The 19,216-nt window shown below is 42.7% G+C and overlaps 1 protein-coding gene across 1 annotated transcript in view; it reads left to right on the forward strand.

The window, feature by feature from the left end:
* mgat4b (alpha-1,3-mannosyl-glycoprotein 4-beta-N-acetylglucosaminyltransferase B) overlaps nucleotides 1-18,599 on the forward strand; it is a 38,268-nt gene extending 19,669 nt beyond the window's left edge. The window contains exons 8-15 of the mRNA XM_026343175.1: nucleotides 16-130; nucleotides 6,454-6,584; nucleotides 7,421-7,528; nucleotides 10,077-10,270; nucleotides 11,795-11,873; nucleotides 13,092-13,179; nucleotides 16,036-16,148; nucleotides 16,701-18,599. Of these exons, the coding sequence (XP_026198960.1) occupies nucleotides 16-130; nucleotides 6,454-6,584; nucleotides 7,421-7,528; nucleotides 10,077-10,270; nucleotides 11,795-11,873; nucleotides 13,092-13,179; nucleotides 16,036-16,148; nucleotides 16,701-16,724 (852 nt within the window). The 3' untranslated portion in view covers nucleotides 16,725-18,599. The remainder of the gene's footprint in view (nucleotides 1-15; nucleotides 131-6,453; nucleotides 6,585-7,420; nucleotides 7,529-10,076; nucleotides 10,271-11,794; nucleotides 11,874-13,091; nucleotides 13,180-16,035; nucleotides 16,149-16,700) is intronic.
* The last annotated feature ends 617 nt before the right edge of the window (nucleotides 18,600-19,216 follow it).

Below are 19,216 nucleotides of genomic sequence, written 5' to 3' on the forward strand. Positions count from 1 at the left end.
CTCTCTCCTTTACAGTTAGAGGATGACATCGTCGCTCGTCCAAACTACTTCACCACCATGAAAAACTTTGCGTTGCAGCAGCCGTCGGAGGAGTGGATGATCCTGGAGTTTTCTCAGCTCGGGTTCATCGGTGAGTCACCGCTGCGGCGCTGTTATCATCATCATCATAATAACAACAACAACAATAATAATCCTCTTTATCGTAATGAGCAGAGAGGCCGAGCAGCTCCACACAGCTGCGTCTCATCACGCAGGATTTGTGTTTTACGCAGCTTCACGGGGGGCGGGTTGCAAAAGTTAGAACTGTTTCATCTGTGGTTGGGATGACCTTGAAGTACACATCTTTCATAAGCTGCAAAGTCATTCACCTGAAACGTGCACTTACATTAAATTAGATTAAATATAGATTACTATTACTGCATTATCACTACTATTATTACCTAATATTGTGGCACAGGGACAAACTTTCATCTTGTCCAACATCTCCTGCACCTTAACTTCCCTGAACCACATTCATCTCATGTTTATTTAGCTCCTTTCTTCCATGCATCTTTTCATCAACCGTTAAATCGTGGTTTTTATTTTTGCTAGTCCGCAACACCTGACTTTATAACAGAGAAGCTTCTCTGACGCTGTAGATGGTTGAACGACTAAATCAGAGTGAAGACTGTGGTGCAGCAGGCAGTGAGCAGTCATGTGAGGAGCTGCAGTCAAACTGTGGAACTGGAAACTGATTTCCAGTCTCCGGTCCAGCTGCGCAGAGCTCCGTCTGACAAGGAATTAAATCCAGGGCATTAATTGAAGCATCAACCTGTGTGTGATCTGCTTCCTAATTATTCTCTCAGGATTAATCAATGACTTCTGTCTTCTTGGATCCAACATGTGGAACGCAGGCAGCACTCGCCTGGAGCCACAGATTCTGTTCTCAGATCTGTTTCCAGTGTCGATGCAGACGAGTGACTAGAGAGACAGAGACACAAATGAGAAAGGTCACAGGTCATATTTCTTTTTCTTCCTCCTTTTTGTATTTACAACTCCAGCCTCCACACACACACACTCACACACATCCCATGAGGCTTTGCAGCTCCACTTCCCTCTAATAGGTCCCTGAGTGCTCAGCCTGTCATTACTGAGGCTGGAGACAGACGAATCAAACGCACCTAGTTGTCCCTCCAGAGGCTGAAACTCAGTGACAAGAGGCAACAACAAAGTGTTGTTAGTTTATGGGGATACACCTTCACAGCCTTAACAAAGAGGTAACCTGGCCCTGAGTGATTCTACACATTTCAAATCTCCTGTCTGCACTGTTTACACTTTAAAGTCACTTCACATATCACAGACGTTACATTTATATAAAGTCACCAACATAAACATAATACCACATGTAGTGTTCTGAGTATTTTCATTTTGTGATGCTTTATACTTTGCTGTGTCTCAGAGGTAAGACATTACATCAGGACATCATAGACTATTTGCACATGACAGCACGTCACCACGTTGCTACAGAAGGTGAGAAGTGCTGCAGCCCGAGGGGCAGGAAGGGATTTCACCGGCTTGAGAGCAAACTCTCAAAATGCTTATGATTTAGCTCCATTAGCAGCACAGGTAGCTGCTCGTCCAGTTGTCTGTGTGTAAGTGTTCATAAGTGTTAAACTGTTGAAGCTGCACAGCTAACGTCAGTGCAGGTGGGGGAGCTCCACCTCACCCAATCATTCTGAGGGTCTGTTCGTACACATTTTTAAAGTTGTTGGACAAAAACAAACATGTTCATTTAGCATAAAAATGTAACGGCACTTGTTGGAATTGTTGTTACGGGTTCTTTAAGACCAGAGTTGAATTCACTCCTGCTACAAACTGCCTCCTTGGTGCTATCGAACCTCTGCATCTGAGCGTTTTGCAGTTAAACCCCAGACTGAGCAGTTTGTGGAAACTGATCATGTGTCAATTTAGTCCCAGTTGAAACTAATTTGTTTCTGCTCGCGGAGTCGCTTCCTCCATCAAAAGTAATTAAACATTTTAAGTGTGAATTATTGATCGTACTAACTGCAGTGGAGAAAACAATCAATTATGTCATTGTGTGTGTTATAATCTCCCTCCTGCTGAAACCCTCAGAGACACTCACAAAAGAAACCAAAGTGATTTATCATTATTATTATTACAGGTTTAAATGAAGCATCACATTCAATTTTTTTAATCCTTCAACTTTAGTTTATAATTTAGTGTATAAGGATCTGTGACTGCTATGTGTGGTGGAACAGAAACCATATGCTGTATGTGGAGATCATCAGGAGATGTTAAGGAGCACTGACGTGTGAAGCTGATGAAACTGTTGCATCCTGGGTCGTCTGGTTTGTGTCGCTCTCTGCCTTCAACACACAATCTTTGTTCCCTTTAACAAGTGGAAAGTGTGTCCGACAGCAGACGGTGATGATGAGAGTCTAAAGTCATCCAGCCGCGCTGCAGCAGAACAAAACTTCACTTTACAGTTTGAACTTGTGTCACTTTAGCAAAATAAAATAATAATGACCTCAAGACAAGTTTACAGAAACATTTAATAAAAGACCTCAACCTCTAATTATTAATTATGTACAGCTAAGTACTCTGAATTAGCTATTAACAGTTTTGCTTTGTACTGATAGATGTACTGAGAACTGTCACTCAGTTACTACAGAGAAGTAAACTGAGGTCTGAATCAGTGGATGAGTTTTTAATGTTGGAGCAGTTTTTTGGTGGACAAACAAAAAAAAAAGAGGAAAATCTACAAACTACCCGAAGTCTTCAAATCATGAGATTCATAGCGTTTGGTCCTGTTTTAGTTTGGTACGCGTTCTCACCAGGAGGACCGCACTAGAGTTCGCTAGATGATGCGGATCGAGACCGCCTCGTTTTGGGGGTCTCAGTGCGGTTGTTTTGGTGCACACTCGAGTACGATTACCGTGTTCACACTGGACATCACTGTGGTTTAAATGATGCAGTAAAGCTTTTAAACAAAGAACAGCAGCATAAGAACATTCAAACTAATTAAAAACCTGAGTCAGTACTTAAATATGATTTGTGAATGATTTACACTGAAATGTCAGAACTTTGTCTGATTTTGGAACAAATAAGCTGCAAAACAACATGTATTACTTACTGTATATCACTTGTAATATTCTTCCATAGGTTGTTGTCATACAGTACAGAACTCAGTACTGAACCACCATGTGGGTCTACATTTACATTTAGCAGACACTTTTATCCAAAGCAGTCAGTACAAGTTACAATGGTTGGCGGTGCAGCGTGAGGAGGTCTTGCCTAAGGACCCCTACTGGAGGTAGACCACAGCTGGGATTTGAACCCCAGTCTCCCACATGGAAGGCGGTGATGTTACCACTACAGTAACTAGCCGCCATGGTCTACCACCTTCAGGGGGTCGGTGCAAGTTGAGCAAAAAGCAAAAAGAAAATATGTCTAGTGTTGCTGTCATTAGGAATAAGCTGCTTCAAAAAAAAACTAAAACCAGCAATTGAAGTTTTTCTTTTAAACTGAACCCAGTGACACAAACCAGAAACAGGCACTAAAATAAAGAACTAGCCTCTCAAAACCACCACAGGTCTTAGTCTGTCAGGGGGTGGAGGGCCCAGGATGGTGGATGGTGGTGGATACACCAGAACATGTAGCCTTCAAAATAAAAGCCTCTGCTGCTTTAGATTTTACAGAATTCATCAATTCTACTCAAAAACATAATCACTATTAGACATTTACAACAGGAACGTGAGGATCTCATGTGTCGTCGGCACTTAGAAGAAATGAAGACTGGACTAAACATGTCTCCACTAAGCTAAGCTACTAAAGCTCTAGTTCACCTCGTTTCCTCTCGGTCTGACGAGGTGCCAGACGTCTTGTCTTGTTTAGAATGTGGTCAAATAGCTCTCTCCTCTCCTGTTTCATGCTCTCTCAGTTAAAGTATTGCAGATGCATGGAGCCACATCTTAAAGAATATCTGAACACTGACTTTACTGAAAACTGAGACGCTTCCTCGTGTTAACAGTCTGGACTGATTCCTGTTCTACGATCGATGCTCAGCTCATGAGGAGACAGAGAAGCTGCAGCTCAATGATCTTTCTAAAATGATGTTCACGGCTGTTTTCTCAGTAAGTCTGAATTTAAAAATATCTCCACTCTCACAATTTTCAGCTGCTGCTATTGCAGCATTTTGGCAGCATGAAGCCGACAGAGAGAGGGAGTGATTTAAAGACACATGGAGGAGAATACAGCAGTGTGAGCCTCCTCTCTGAACTGGATGGTTTCACATGCGCATGTTGTGTTAGTGTCTGTATTCTGTCGACTTTTCTCCATCCCGACTATCTGAGCATCACAAACTCATCCCATCCTCCCGGTCCCCCCTCTGGTCCTCGTTTCTGACCTTACGAATCCTCTCTGACCCCCAGTCGCCTGCGAGCAGCGGCTGCTTTAATAAATTCATCAGGGTGAAGCTGACTCACTGAATGAAATCAGACAGAGGAGAGAGCTTCAGTGCTGCAGGCGGCTCTCTAATTCAGCTGTTTGAATTTGGGTTTTGCATTTGCTAAGTTTAGATCCAGTCCAGCTTCGTTTACATCTGCGGGCAGGGGGCGGGTTTATTCTGTTGCCTTCTTGAACATCCAGCCCTCCGGAGGCTGAAATGTCCAAACTGATCACGGTGGACCAGAACAGTGCAGGAGCAGGGCTCAGCTCTCAGTTGGCCTTTTAATTTGCCCTCTTCATTGTTTCAGTCCAGAGAGACACAGTGTGCTCAGTTTTTGACCTTTAATTCTCAGAGAAGCTTCCCCCTGTTCAACCCTGAGCTCACACAGAAGCCAGACAACAGATACAAGTTATCCCAGGCATCCAAGAGTAAAAGGCTGGTGCTTCTCTCATAGACAGTGTTACATTTACATTTTACTCGTTTGGCAGACGTTCTATCCAAAGCAACTTACAAGGCAAAGGCAGGGAAAACATAGGAGGTCTCCTCTAAGGACCCCTACTGGAGGTAGGTCACAGCCAGGATTTGAACCCTGGTCTCCTGCATGGAGCCATCCAGCCACTCCAGTGTTATGTCACCGACAGTCTGGCTGCAGGTTGAATCATCCAAACAAACGCTCTGAGGAGACAACTGAAGGAGAGAAGCTCCCAATAGTACATTTGAGTAAGAAATACCCAATCCTTACCTTGTTGTGTGCTTTGTAAAGGGTGAGCTAAATCTTACATCACTGTGGGAGGCTTCTTGTTGAAATATTCAAAGGTGAAGAGCACAGAAAATACAGCCAACAGGCAGCTGAGGTAGTTTATGTTTGTGCAGCAGCTGCAACTCCCACCCACAGCTTCCCAGAATGAGGCTGGACCTGCAGGAGTTCTTCAATTCAAGATTTCTGGAGGAGCACTTCAAATAAGACTCTGTGACATCATCTGGAGAAGTTTTAAGGCCTTTTAAAAAATATTTTTATCTTTTAGAGAGGCTTAGATCATATTATCATGACTTTTAACATCATCGTTTTCTCTTTGGGTTGAAAATAATTGGCCTGTTTCTGTTCAGATGACCGTTCACACTCACACCACAGTTTAGTTTCACCAGTGAGGGAGCAGCACTCAGCAGAAACCTGTGCAAACCACCATATCTAATTATTTCTGATCCGCTGCTGCTAAACATTCTGCAAGTTCGTGTTCTCACGTCGTGCAGCAGGACTTACTTTCTGCGTAGTTCTTCTTTCACTGTTTTGTAGATGCTCACACAGAGTGGAACAGCTCAGATCACATATCACAAACTCACCAACAGGTGGTATTCATCGAGCTGTTTACGACACGTGCTGTAAAGAGAGTTTGTTCGAGAGACAGACAGAGACAGACCTCAGACAAAGTAAAGAGAGGCTCATTCCTGGATGAGGCTTGATGTGATTTACTTTACAGCAGTTTTTTTGGGACCTTTGACCTCTGACTTCCACTGGTCTTTGGGATGTTGCTGAAGGCTGAAAAGCTGCTTTGAGTTAAGATGACCAGAGAAATTACACACAAACACATTTGTAGCTGTGGTGCACCTCGCTGCCACGACACATTCCTTAGTCTCGACCAAGTCTCTGAGGTAGAAGAGAGGACCAATCAAAACGTTCTCTCTCTGAATCTCTGCAAAGATCCCACAGAGCATGTTGAAATTAGTCATGGCTCAGTGGCCCCGTGTCAGTGGAGAAAATGTTTTTGATTTGCATTCCTCACCCGTTTTTTCGCAGCTGCTCTGAGAGTTGAACCAGCAGCCTTTCACTAATTAGCGTGCATCTTTTTTCAGTGCTGCGCTGTTGCTGACATGATTTTACAGTTCAGTTCTTTTCATGTGTGATTCAAAAAGCTGGATCAACCTAAACACTGAGAACTCTGCGGTCGGTGATTTCAGTTTTCCTCACCAATTCAAAGTTTAACATCCAAACTCCTCTTTTCTCACAGGTAAGATGTTTAAGTCCTTGGACCTGTCGCTCATTGTGGAGTTCATCCTGATGTTCTACAAAGACAAGCCCATTGACTGGCTGCTGGACCACATCATGTGGGTCAAGGTGTGCAATCCTGAGAAGGATGCGGTGAGTAGCTCCTAAACTGACTTTATGAACCTTAAGTAAACTAGAGAAACAGATGAGCTGGATATTAGTGCAATAAAGCAGAAACCTTGGAATGGACTGATGCTGATTATGAGCACACTGTTGCTATAGAAACCTGAAGTTTACTGTGCATTTAGAAAGGTCGTTTTACGGTGGACCACAACCATGTTTGAGTTTTCTTGTATCTAGAGCAGCTGTGCACCTGTCGATTAGCCACACGAGTGGGCTAAGCACCTGCACCAAGTCCACATTTTGCAGGCTGAAGCTCTGCGCTGTGCAGAACTTATAAAGGTGCAAATGTGACAAATGAGCATTTTGATGGACATCAAAGCTAATGCAGAAGTACATATTTAGAGTGTAATGCCACTGATGGGTGCTAGATGTTTGGTCAGTGCTTTAAGTTGAATCAGCTTTTGGTCTGAAGGAATGAGCCAAAGGAAACACTCCAAGTGGAAAGGATGACACCAGTGAGCTGCAGCTTCGGGCTTTAAACAAACTTCAATGCAAAACAATGGGTCATGTCATACCTCACTGCTGTACATCCACTTTACATACTGACTGGACCCTTTGTTTAGAAATGAGCTACAGCAGCTGTATGGTTTGTCGCCTTTATGCCCCCGCGTGGATGGAAATCACCTCATGCAGATTTATTTGTCTCCTCTTTACCAGTATGATCAACCTGCTGCTTACAACCTGAAAACAGTTCAACATATTCAGTTTTATATCTACTCAGCTTGTTCACTGAGGGATTTAAACTGATTATTGTATGTATCAGTAACCTTACCTGTGTGTCTCTGTCCTTCCTCTCTCCCCATCAGAAACACTGCGACAGGCAGAAAGCCAACCTGAGGATTCGGTTTAAACCATCTCTCTTCCAACATGTTGGCACCCACTCCTCTCTGGCTGGAAAAATACAGAAACTCAAGGTAATAAATGAGTGTGTGTGTGTTTGTAGCTGCACTGAGGCTGTATACACCTGTAAAGTACAGGAAAGGTCAGGGCAATGCCTTCAGCTGACTCTAAAGATCTGTTAAATTCAAAAACCTGGTGACTATGCTTTCCTGTATTTCTGCAGGGCAAATGGTCTTTTCCTGGAAAGATTTGTCATCAGGGATTTTTTTTACTTCCAATTTCGCATCAAGTTGTGAGTTTGCAAAACGAGATGTTATTGTTTAATACAGGTTGTCAACTTTCCACATCCACACCATCCCCTGTATCTGCTATAAATCAGAGCTTTGGTTCCAGACCCCTTCACTATTTTGAGTGACAGTCTTGGTCAATTTGACACAGCTGGATACGGAGCAGAGGCTTAGAAAAATGTAGAGAAAGAAACCAGTTCTTTCAGCAGGTGGAAGAACCTGCTGTATGCTGTAAGTAAGAGTAATATTTTAGCCGTACTCCATGAGAGTTAAACCTGTGAGTGTCCGTGAGGAGTGAAGAAGACTGAATTAGGACTGAATTCAGCTTGAATCTGTAGGTCCTACTGAGATCTCTTCTAACAAAAACTGCAGCTGTTAGTATGGTATTTGTGCATTATACATTAAGGCCCTGATCAGACAGGCTGCAGCTTGCAAACTGCAAAATGCACTTAAACAGAATATTAAAACTGAACAGATTGTTGTGTCTCTTTTTATTGTTACTAGGGAACAATAAATCAAATCACTGTCCATAGCCAAACCACTAAACTCATTTATCATTTATCTAAACAGTTGCACAAAAATAGACGGGAGGAGGGCACTCCGGCTCTGCTTGAGAGTGAGAGGCTGTTAAAATACACTGGATACAGAGAAATGGACAATCTCAGAAAAGGAAGAGATCACAGGGAGTATCATTGGCAGGAGCTTTTTAGGATGAATTGGGAGACTTTAGAAATCAGCTGTCAACGTTCAGCCCTCTCAATTCATCTGATGGGACAATGTAAAAAGCCTGTTGGGCGCTATTTTACTCTGAGTTGAAGTTTTTGCAACTGGAGGCATTTAGGGCTCTGCAAGAAAATGCATGTAGAACAGAAAACCACAATGCAACCAGCAAAAATGTTTTTCATTTTTTCTAAAGCAAACCAGTTGTCATTCCTTGTTCCCACAGCCTTCTCTTATGGATATCAGTTGGCTGAGACCCTGTTTTGTGTAACATGGCTGTCAGATCAGTAGCACCTCCTGTTTTTGTTTTTTCAAAATGATTTATGTGGTTTATTTCAGGTTTTGGGGAGTTTAAAACTTTCAGGACTCCAGGACGTCCAGCAGTGAACAGCAGAGTGTACTGGGCATCTGTCAGTGAAAGTTTACTTTAGTGAGTGTGAAACAGGACGAGGTCCAGTCAAAGTTCAGTCCAGCTTCTCTGGAGGCAGGAAGATTGAAAGCCTCTGCAGTCGTGGGTTCAGTGCAGCGTTCAGACACAAACTGCAGTAGCTCACAGTGGTGGCAGCTCTGGTTCCTGCCAGCAGCTCAGTGCTGAGAGCCTCCACTTAATGCCTCTGATTAGTGTGTTAAGAGCAATGGATATTAGTCCCACTGACTGGTGCTGCAATCTGGTCCAATCAATTGAATATTGATCTGGCCGTCCCACACCAGCAGCTTCTCAGTGTGGAGATTGAACGGCAGTGGGCAGGCCTGCATGGGACCGAGTATAGATGGAGGCTAAACGCAGCTATTACCCTCCAACCTGACATGTTCGCCATGGTTTAGTAAGAAAATCAGTCCGGGTTTTTAAAAAAATCAAACTTAAATTGAAAGAACCAAAGTGCAAATGAGATTTATTCGTCTGTAGGGGCTCTTGTAATGAGGGAGAGAGTTACGTCAAGAGATTTGTTCAAATGCAAGAGAAACTACTCTGGAAAAGTCAAAATAATCCCTGCAGGTAAAATAAAGCATTCTCAACAGTGGTTCACAACTTGTTGGCCTCCAAATGCCCGAAAGTTTCTACTTATAATGCTTTGGCACAATAAGAGCTGTAAGACAGGAATGATTTAAAGTTAAGCAAACAAACATTATTAATAGAAAATTAAATTCAATGTTTGGTTCAAGCTCAGAACTTTCTCCCTGGATCAGTAACTTTAAAACTAAATGCTAGACTCTCTGTGTAGATGTTGGTATTCAGTCATTTGGGGATGTTGTTCCCTGTGCATATCAAGACAAATAAATGTCTCTTAAAGTGCATCATAATAAACAGTGACATCATGCTTCTGTTTCTTGTAGCTTGGAGTGTCTCTGCACTAAACCAAAACTAGATTAGTCATTGACAACAGCAAGCAAGGCTGGCAGTGATACTGGTCTGTGTAAAAGGTTGTCAACAGTCTAGAATGACTAATCGTTTACGTTATCTTCTGGTCAGTGCACAGTGGTGTCATATGAGTGTTTCTGTTGACTCTACAGAGATGCAGGCAGTAAAACACAACTCCCTGATAACAGAATTCAATTCTTGTCAAAAGAAATCATGTTTAAATCCAGTGAGAAAAGGTAATGGGTTTTTTTCTAGGATAAGGACTTTGGGAAACAAACCCTACATAAGGGTCACGCCAACCCACTAGCGGAGGTGACAACCAGCCTGAAGACCTATCAGCACTTCACTCTGGAGAAAGCTTACCTGGGAGAGGACTTCTTCTGGGCCTTCACACCTGTAGCTGGAGACTTCATACGCATACGATTCTTCACCCCAGTCCGCATTGAGAGGTTGGTACTGGGGTTACAGGGTATGGGGTGTACCAGTAGATACCAGGGCAGTGCCAGTGATTAGGGATTACAGAGATTAGTAGTTTTTAGGGGCCATGCTAATGCTAATGGGAGAGTTATGTTCTCCAGGATAATTGGGTCCTCGGGCCTTCTGTGAGCCTTTTGCAGTGTGTCTGCACTGTGGGCACTAGTCAGACCCTCGTTGGTAGCTTTTTAGCCAGTATGTTGAGTCAGTAGCAGACCCATTGGTGACAGAGAACACTGAAAAACTTTAGCCAATTACTGCACAGAAATGGATCCCAGTGCCTTTAACAACTTATTATCAGAAATATTCTTGGTTAGTAGTTGCTGTAAACCAATACACCCAAAAAAGTAAAGAAATGGTGCTTTCCTTCGACGAATGATAATACAGACTACCCCCACCTGCTGGTATGCACAGATATTTACCAGCTTTGGCTCAGATTAAGGCAACAAGCCAGTCAGCCTCAGTTACCTCCAGTTGTTTGATGTTGGCTTGGTGTGTTACGGTTCTAAGATCAAAGACAATAGAGAATCTAGTCCAAGTACAGTGCATTTGTTTCTAGCAGTTACAGTGTACTGGGGGTTTTAGAACATTATGTGTTTTAGAAGTCAGTTAAAGTGTACTAAAGCTTATAGGCTACAAAATTTATCAGAGGATACTAGAGGATTGCATGATACCACACAGTGTCAGGGACACCAAAGAGTACTAGGCCACTAGCAGTGGACAATAGGTGTTACATGGAGTCATTTGTAGCTGAGATTACCAAGGTATTACAGGGTGAGAGAAAGGCTAGTAGATTCTCAAGGCGACTAGATGGTATTGAAAGTACCAGGGGTACAAGGGGTACTAGAAAATACCATAAGTATTAGGGTCTCAGCAGAATAAGAGTGTACAAAAGGTGTCATTGTGTAAGAGGTACCAGAGGATTCAAGGGTATTGCTGAGTAATTTGCTTTCGTGGATACCAAAGAGTGCTAAGTAGCAAGGTCTCAGGCACTGCAAAGATAACTGGATGTACCAGACGGCATTATACTCTGCATGGGAAGGTGTGAGTGCCACAAGGTACGGGGTACTCAACTGTTACAAAGGGTATCACTGTGCTCAAGGAGTTACACAGTCTGAGAAACAGGGCTAATAGTGTACCAGTAAGTTTCAGGGAGTTACAGAGTACTTCATTCAAAGAGCTATACAAGGTTTGAAGGATACCACTGGAAACATCAAAGTACATGATCAGATACATCAGATCAGGCATCATTGGGCCACATAGACCTCTAGACATGTACAGGTGCTGGTTATGTTGTTAGACCCACACAAGGAACCAGTTGAATGTATTTTTGGTGCAGGTGCTTCTGACTCTTCATGTTTTATAATTGGAGATAAGTGTGTATCCCCAAAGGGTGATTCAGGTTCAGAGTCCCCAACAAACAGGCTGAATATTTTTATATAAAAATGTTTAGTACTTCTGAAACTGATGCTAATGCTCATGAACTCTTTATCTTTCAGATATTTCTTTCGAAGTGGAAATATTGAACATCCAGGAGACAAACTTTTCAACACTTCAGTGGAGGTTCTGCCATTCGACGTGAGTCTAGAAATCCAGTTCAGTTCAGGGACTGAACTAATAATCAATGACAAAACTTTTCTAGTTTTAGTAATTAAAAACATTGTTAAGTTCAAAGTTGGAATCTGGGAACATGAGGACATGATGACAAGCAGGCAGACAACCAGAAAGGTTGAACACGAGTATCACATTAGACACATTTTTCCTGTTTAAATGACCATTTTTTAAGTAATGTTTTCATGTACCCTTGACAAATCCACTAAATTAACTTAAAGTAACCATATGTCACATTCACACTTTATATCAGTGAGAACAGGCTCCGTTTGTGGTCCCTGGAAATTGAGGCAGAGTGATGGATCACTGCCTCTTCGTCTTCTGTGGTCAACTGTTCGACTAAGGCTGATTAAGACTGAGTGTCACAGCAGGGCAGAGAGAGATACAGTGAGAGGAAGAGGAGCTCCTGTTGAGATCAACCCCAGTGGAGGAGACAGAGAGCGAGAGATAAAAGGAGATGGAAAAATCCACAGCAGACACTTAAAGGAGGCTGAACGCTCAAAGGGAATGGGGGGGGGGGCCAGGAAGATGGAGGCCGTTACCAGGGTAACACTGACCATGAGGAGAGGAAGGATGCCGATGACTGTTAGTGATCATAGCAGAGGTGGATGTGGAGGATAAGGAAGATAAACATGAGACAACTGCATGTGTGACACAAGGACAATAGGAAATGATATTAGAGTCCCAGATAGATAATAAATCAAATAAATCCTGTAGAAATCAAATGTTTTTTTAATTAACATTTTTGAAACTAAGCTTTAAAGAAATTAGTGAAAAGATTATATATATCATATTATATCATGTATATTACATGATGCAGTGAGGTGTCTGTACTTTGTACTTTGTGGACTTGGATCATTCTTCTTCATCACTTCTGCTCAAAAAGAAATCCAGATACCCTGCGAGCATATTCATATGAAATCTTACTCATTTTTCTTGCTGCACTGTTATTTGTTAGTTTTAATCATGGTAGTCATTTTCCATTTCCATTTCTAACATTTAAATCTTGCTGTGTGATACTTTCATTTGAATGTTGGCAGCCACGAGCTTCCATAAAGTAGCTCATCTGTTCACTTGGTGTTCTTTTCTGGCTGTGATGTGTATGTTTGCGCCATCGCAGCCATTTCTTATCACTGACGCTGCAATATTTAGACCCCTTTGTGTGTTTGTGTTTGTGTTTTCCAGAATATTCAGGCAGAAAAAGAGGCCTTGACAGAAGGGAGGGAGAAAACACCAAAGTACCACAGGACAGAAGATGGATTCATCAGAATAGGTGAGACACTAACATCAGCAGCCATGTGTCCTTGAGCAAGGCATCTGAAAAACCTGTTCACGGTCAATCAATTCATTTATATCAGTTAGGTGCTTAAAGTCTCTCTGAATTGTTCGTTTAAAGAACACAGTCTGTGCTCAGATATTTTAACATGTTCCTGATAATCAGTAACGCTGAGACAGACAAGCTGCACGTCGAGGTGTGACTGGTGAATTTCAATTTGACAGAGGTATGTGGACTATGAAAACTAATTACAGGTTCAGAGACCAATTGTGGCATCGAGTTCAGACTGTTCAGCCTTAAAAATGACCTGGATGCTCCACATGCTTCTCTGGTTTGGGCCCATAGAGCATGATCATCCTCCCCCCGTCACACATGGATGGGGATAAAATGAAATCATCCTGTGTTCTTTCTAGATTTTCCAAATCATACTGGACTGAATAAATCATCATAAAACGTGAATTTACGTTGAATGTGATGCTCAGAAAAATGTATTTGCTGATTGACAGCTGCTCTTTTGCAGTGATTGTCTAAGAGAAAAATAGTTTTTGAACTATTCACATGATGTGTTTTGACCACTGTGGCAAAGTCACAGCTTGATAATGCACGTTGCAACTTGAAGCTTCAAACCAGCTCCAGCACAAACTAATGGGCATGTCTTTCCTCACTACATCTATCTTTAAAACAGTCTGTACTCAATACAAGTTGGTTTAACTGTAGACACATGAGCCTGCACATGACCTTAAGCTGTAACAGGAAGGTTGAATTAACACTGAAAGAATTTATTTTTTCCCTAACTTGAACTGATTTCTGCAGGATTTACTGCAACCTTTAAAAAAATCAATATGTCCTATGCTGCTGACTGTCTGCGTCCCACTGGACTTTAATATTGTGTAAATACAACAAAATGAAATGAGAGGAAGGAAGGAGTGCAGAAGAAGAGGATGTCTGATCCCACATCATAAATTACCAGCAGCTCTTTATCCCCTTCATCAATTTTTCAGATGAGTCGGCAGATCGATCCGCCCGGCTCTCCTTTACTCTATTAATTGCAGCATGCTGCCTTCAGATGTCCAGCATCTACAGAGAAGCACCGAGCATTTCAGGGTGCGAGAAAATGAAATCAACCATTTGATCTCCTAACAACACCATATGATCCTGAAAGTAGGTCAGAAAATCCAGTAGCTCTGGAAAGGAAGCTACAGCCTGTATGTGAACGGCAGAGGACGCAGGTTGAAATAAAAAAACGGAGCTTTTCTTTACCCAACAAAATGAAAATACAAAAAAAGTTCATTTTCAACTATCTGGATCCTGCAAGAGATGAACGTAAGATAATTCAACTACAACAGAACCGAGCTACTCAACAACATCAACTACAAACTGAAAGTTTCACTCGATGGTTTTTTAACGTTTAGCAGTTTTTAAGGAGTGCTATCTAATTCACGATTACTATGTTAATCTCAGTGTTTTTACAGCACATTTTACTGGATTGTCAGATTCTTTTGAAATTTAAAAAAACATTTCCCACCAAACTACACTAAATAACACACAAAGACAAATGCATTGAAACCAAAAACTCAAATCTCTCATTGACGAAACTGCTCAGACACTTCAGGGGATTCAGTTCTGAGTACAACGCCCCAGTTACAGCAGTTACAGCTTCGAATCTTCTGGGGTCAGCGTCTACAAGCTTCACACCTGGATTTAGGAGGTTCATCCTACACTTGTCTGTGAACGGTCATCTTCAGGTCTCTCCACAGAGCCGGCCACTCAGGGAAAACTATTTTCAATTTCAAATTATCACTGACTTGATGAACCCAGAACACACACAAGGGCCGACATAAAACAGTAACTAACAAAAAAGGATCAGTTAACATTGGACAGTCTCTGCACCAGCAACAGCTGCTGAATACGATTCAGTTCGGCCACTGTGTGCTGACAGCGCGTTTCCTCACCCCTTAACCTCAACGTACCTTAGAAATCAAAAAGTAGCTGCAGAGCACCCAGAGAGAAAACCTAAGTCTGATACTGTTTTTACCCTCTTGGTTTTCATTTCTTCACTGTTCATCTCTGTGTCTGTTTCTGAGAAAAGCTCTCAGACGTCAGTACATGTCACTGGATATTGAATCAGAGCCATAATACCCACAATAATCACAGATAATACCCAGTGATAAACAATAACACACGCACCCCAGACGCTGCTCTTTGTTGGGATTACGGTCACAGTCGTACCTGGAAGCATCACAGCCAGCATGATAATCCCAGTAAATAAATCCTCTGAGGGATTATTGCTGTGTCGAGGTGGAATCACACTGAACATCAGCAGGACGCCCCACAGCTTCTGATGGAGCCAACAATCATTTCAAAAATACATAGAAGGAAACCATCGCAGAACCACATAGGTCATTTAATGGATTTTAGACAAATGTAATGGATCTTAATAACCTTTAAAAGTCCTGTAAATCTGCATAAAAAGCATAAAAATCCCTTCATTACGGCAGCATCCGTCCACAGATGGATGGATTATTGACCATGAGCAAATCTCTTGAAACTAAATACTAAAGGTTTCTGCTCTAAATGTGGCTTTTTTGAGGATTGGATCATTAAAGGCACTGAGGGGCAAATGATGTGGTTGTGTGTGATCATTTCCAACATTTGAGCTGATTTCACTAGCTGAAGTACAGATTAGTGTGAACATAAGAGATAAATAACAAATAGAGATTACACACGAACATTTACATTTAGAGACAAGATATCCTGGTAGAAGTAGAAGTATCATTACGCAGTGTACAAATACTATGATACAAGTAAAGGTCCTGCAGTATTATCAGCAAAATATATCTTCATGTGTTGCAGGAACGTTTCAGAATGGGATCGCAGAGGGGGAGGTGGACCCCACGTTCGGGCCCCTAGAGGCCATGCGCCTGACGGTGATGACGGACTCTCCGGTGTGGGTGATCCTCAGCGAGGTGAGCTGCAGCTCAGCTGTCAAATAAAACCTGATGCAATGACAGTGGCAATAAAAAGGACAGAGAGAACTGAGCCTGATGAATGGAGAAATATGAATGATGTTTCAACCCCGGGCCTCCGCAGGGGAAAACTGGCCACGTGGCCAGAAGCATCAATGATTCAAGGTTAAAGGAACCATTTCATTTGCTTCAGCTACATGCTAGTACGAACCAGAAGTAAACTCCAAAATAGAAGAGAAACTCCAAAATTTGTAATATTTAATTATTTAATATTTTTCCCTTCTCGTTAAAATACTGCTGCCTACTGGTCTAGTTCCACAGTGTGGTGGTACATGGTGTCATCACATGGGGAGATCCTTGTATCTGTTTACAGCTCAGTAGAAGTTATGACGACATGTAGCATCATAAAACTGATCAGCTGGGATTTTTACAGAGATCTTTCTTTTTGTTTAAAACGAATTCAAATCCAGACTAATGCGACGGGTAAAATAAACCAGTTCGAAGTGGTTCACACATGGTTCATGCTGGTTTCTCTGGTGCCTCCTCTCTCAGATCTTCATCAAGAAAGCCGAATGAAGCCCCTCTCCCCCTCAGAGATACCTCAGCTGCTCCGGGCGGTGACCCAAGGCTGCCGCCCTGCTCCAGTCCTGCTCACCAGATCCCCACCGTGGTGCCACAGCGCCGCCGTCTGGTCGGACCTCGCCTCTGCAGGGCTGAGCAGCTCAGTGTGAACCCACAGGCAGAGCGTGGACCTCCTGGGGGAGGGGGTCCCGACCCAGAAGATTCTGTATTTATGTACATACAGTGAGATAAATGTTGAAAACACTGGTAAACCGAGGCCGAGAAACTGCTGCTCCGACACGTACACACTCAAAGGCCTCTCTGTCTGCAGACGGTCGCTCCGGACCTTTCTACCAACACCGTCCCACCTGTACACCCCCCCAGTAAACATGTATGTGCATATATGCATAGAAATGTACACGCTGTCATATGAATGCCCTCTCCGTGTGTCAGTAGCTGCTGCTCGGGGTTCACGTTTCCCTCCATCAGTTTGCCTTAAGGAGCCAGAGCAGATCTAGGAAAGGGCCCCTGGTTGTTAGGAAGAGGCCCTGATGAAGCATAAAGGGCCCCTGGTCGTTAGAACGGGGGCCCTGATGAAGCATAAAGGGCCCGTGGTTGTTAGAACGGGGGCCATAATCAAGCATAAAGGGCCCCTGGTCGTTAGGAATAGGCCCTGACGAAGCATAAAGGGCCCCTGGTTGTTAGGAATAGGCCCTGACGAAGCATAAAGGGCCCCTGGTTGTTAGGGAGAGGCCCTGACGAAGCATAAAGGGCCCCTGGTTGTTAGGAATAGGCCCTGATGAAGCATAAAGGGCCCCTGGTCGTTAGGAATAGGCCCTGATGAAGCATAAAGGGCCCCTGGTAGTTAGGAATAGGCCCTGACGAAGCATAAAGGGCCCCTGGTCATTAGGAATAGGCCCTGACGAAGCATAAAGGGCCCCTGGTCGTTAGGAATAGGCCCTGACGAAGCATAAAGGGCTCCTGGTTGTTAGGAAGAGGCCCTGATGAAGCATAAAGGCCCCTGGTTGTTAGAATGGGGGCCCTGATTGAGCATAAAGGGCCCCTGGTTGTTAGGAAAAGGCCCTGATGAAGCATAAAGGGCCCCTGGTTGTTAGAATGGGGGCCCTGATTGAGCATAAAGACGACTGGGGGCCTTAATCCAACCTGTAGCAACAACAAATACCCAGAATCCTTTGCTACGACCTCTCACACCTCATTGTGTGAAACTACTGACGACGACGCTGTTTGTTTTTTAACTCGTTTTATTCTGAGTTCATTTTAACTGAGGCCTTTACTGCTCTGTACTGCTTTATACTACCCTGTACTTCACAGTACTGCTGTAGAGTACTCTACACTACTGCTTTATACTACCCTGTACTTCACAGAACTGGTTTGTAGCACTCTGTATTATGTTGTGTAGAGTACTCTGTACCCTCAACTATACATTAACCTAGTGTACCTTACAGTACTCTGATGTACTTTACGGTATGCTGATATGAGTACTATACAGTACTTTAATGCTTTTCACGGTACGTGACAGTACTTTAATGTTCTCTAATGTACTCCAATGTACGGTAATGTACTTTACTGTACTGTATATGTACGTTGAGGTACCATACTGTACATTCATGTACTCTTCAGTACTCCATTTGCTCTGACGTACTGTAGTTTTTCAGTCCAGTGCTAAAACTGATTCATAGCTTCCCTCTTAATTTTAATGATAAATTTCTTCCTGCACTTTCTTTTCGAGGTTCAGTCTTTTTCACTGGGATGTTTTCTTCCTTTTGTCTCATGGTATAAAAGTGTTTGACAAATTGTTACTACATTACTACTACTGCATCTCTTCTAAGCTTATTTTGTTCCTGAATATGACTAAATTACCTAAATTAATTCACGTCTCCTTGTCTCCTCTACCCTCTCACTGTGGACCAGCTGATTTTAAATGAACTGGATCTTATAGTGAGAAACAGGACCTACATCAGGTTTAGTCTGTTTAACACAATGCTTGGGGCCACCTTATCTCTGTAAGTGGTGCCCTGGGGCAAAGCAGGCTGTCAAGATTAGAAAAAAAATACAGATTCCTAGTTAAGGTTAATTTGTGCATTTTGTCCAAATATTTTGCAGCCAGGGTCAGATTGATCCCTCTAGGGTGCCCTCAGGCAAATACAAACCTGGAAGTGCAGCATCCAGACCAGTGAGATGCATTTTTCCTGCTGCCATATTGTTATAGAGCTCAGGCTTATTTCTACAATAGCAACAAACACCACTAGGAAATCTATTGTAAATTCAGGGACTTACTAGCTTTGTGGGCCTTAACTCAGTTAGTTGGTTGTTGGTACCTAAACAAGACTTCAGCACCTGCTAAAAAAAAATCCCCATTTACTCTTTCTTCAGTAATCGAGTACATAAATGAGGAATTTATTGGGAACAAACTAAGTAATGAATCACAACAACAGTTTATCAAACCTTTTTCCTCCACCAGTGTCCCCCCATGCAGTCCACCTCTG

This window comes from Anabas testudineus, chromosome 9 (assembly GCF_900324465.2).
Source record: "Anabas testudineus chromosome 9, fAnaTes1.2, whole genome shotgun sequence".
Taxonomy (NCBI): Eukaryota; Metazoa; Chordata; class Actinopteri; order Anabantiformes; family Anabantidae; genus Anabas; species Anabas testudineus.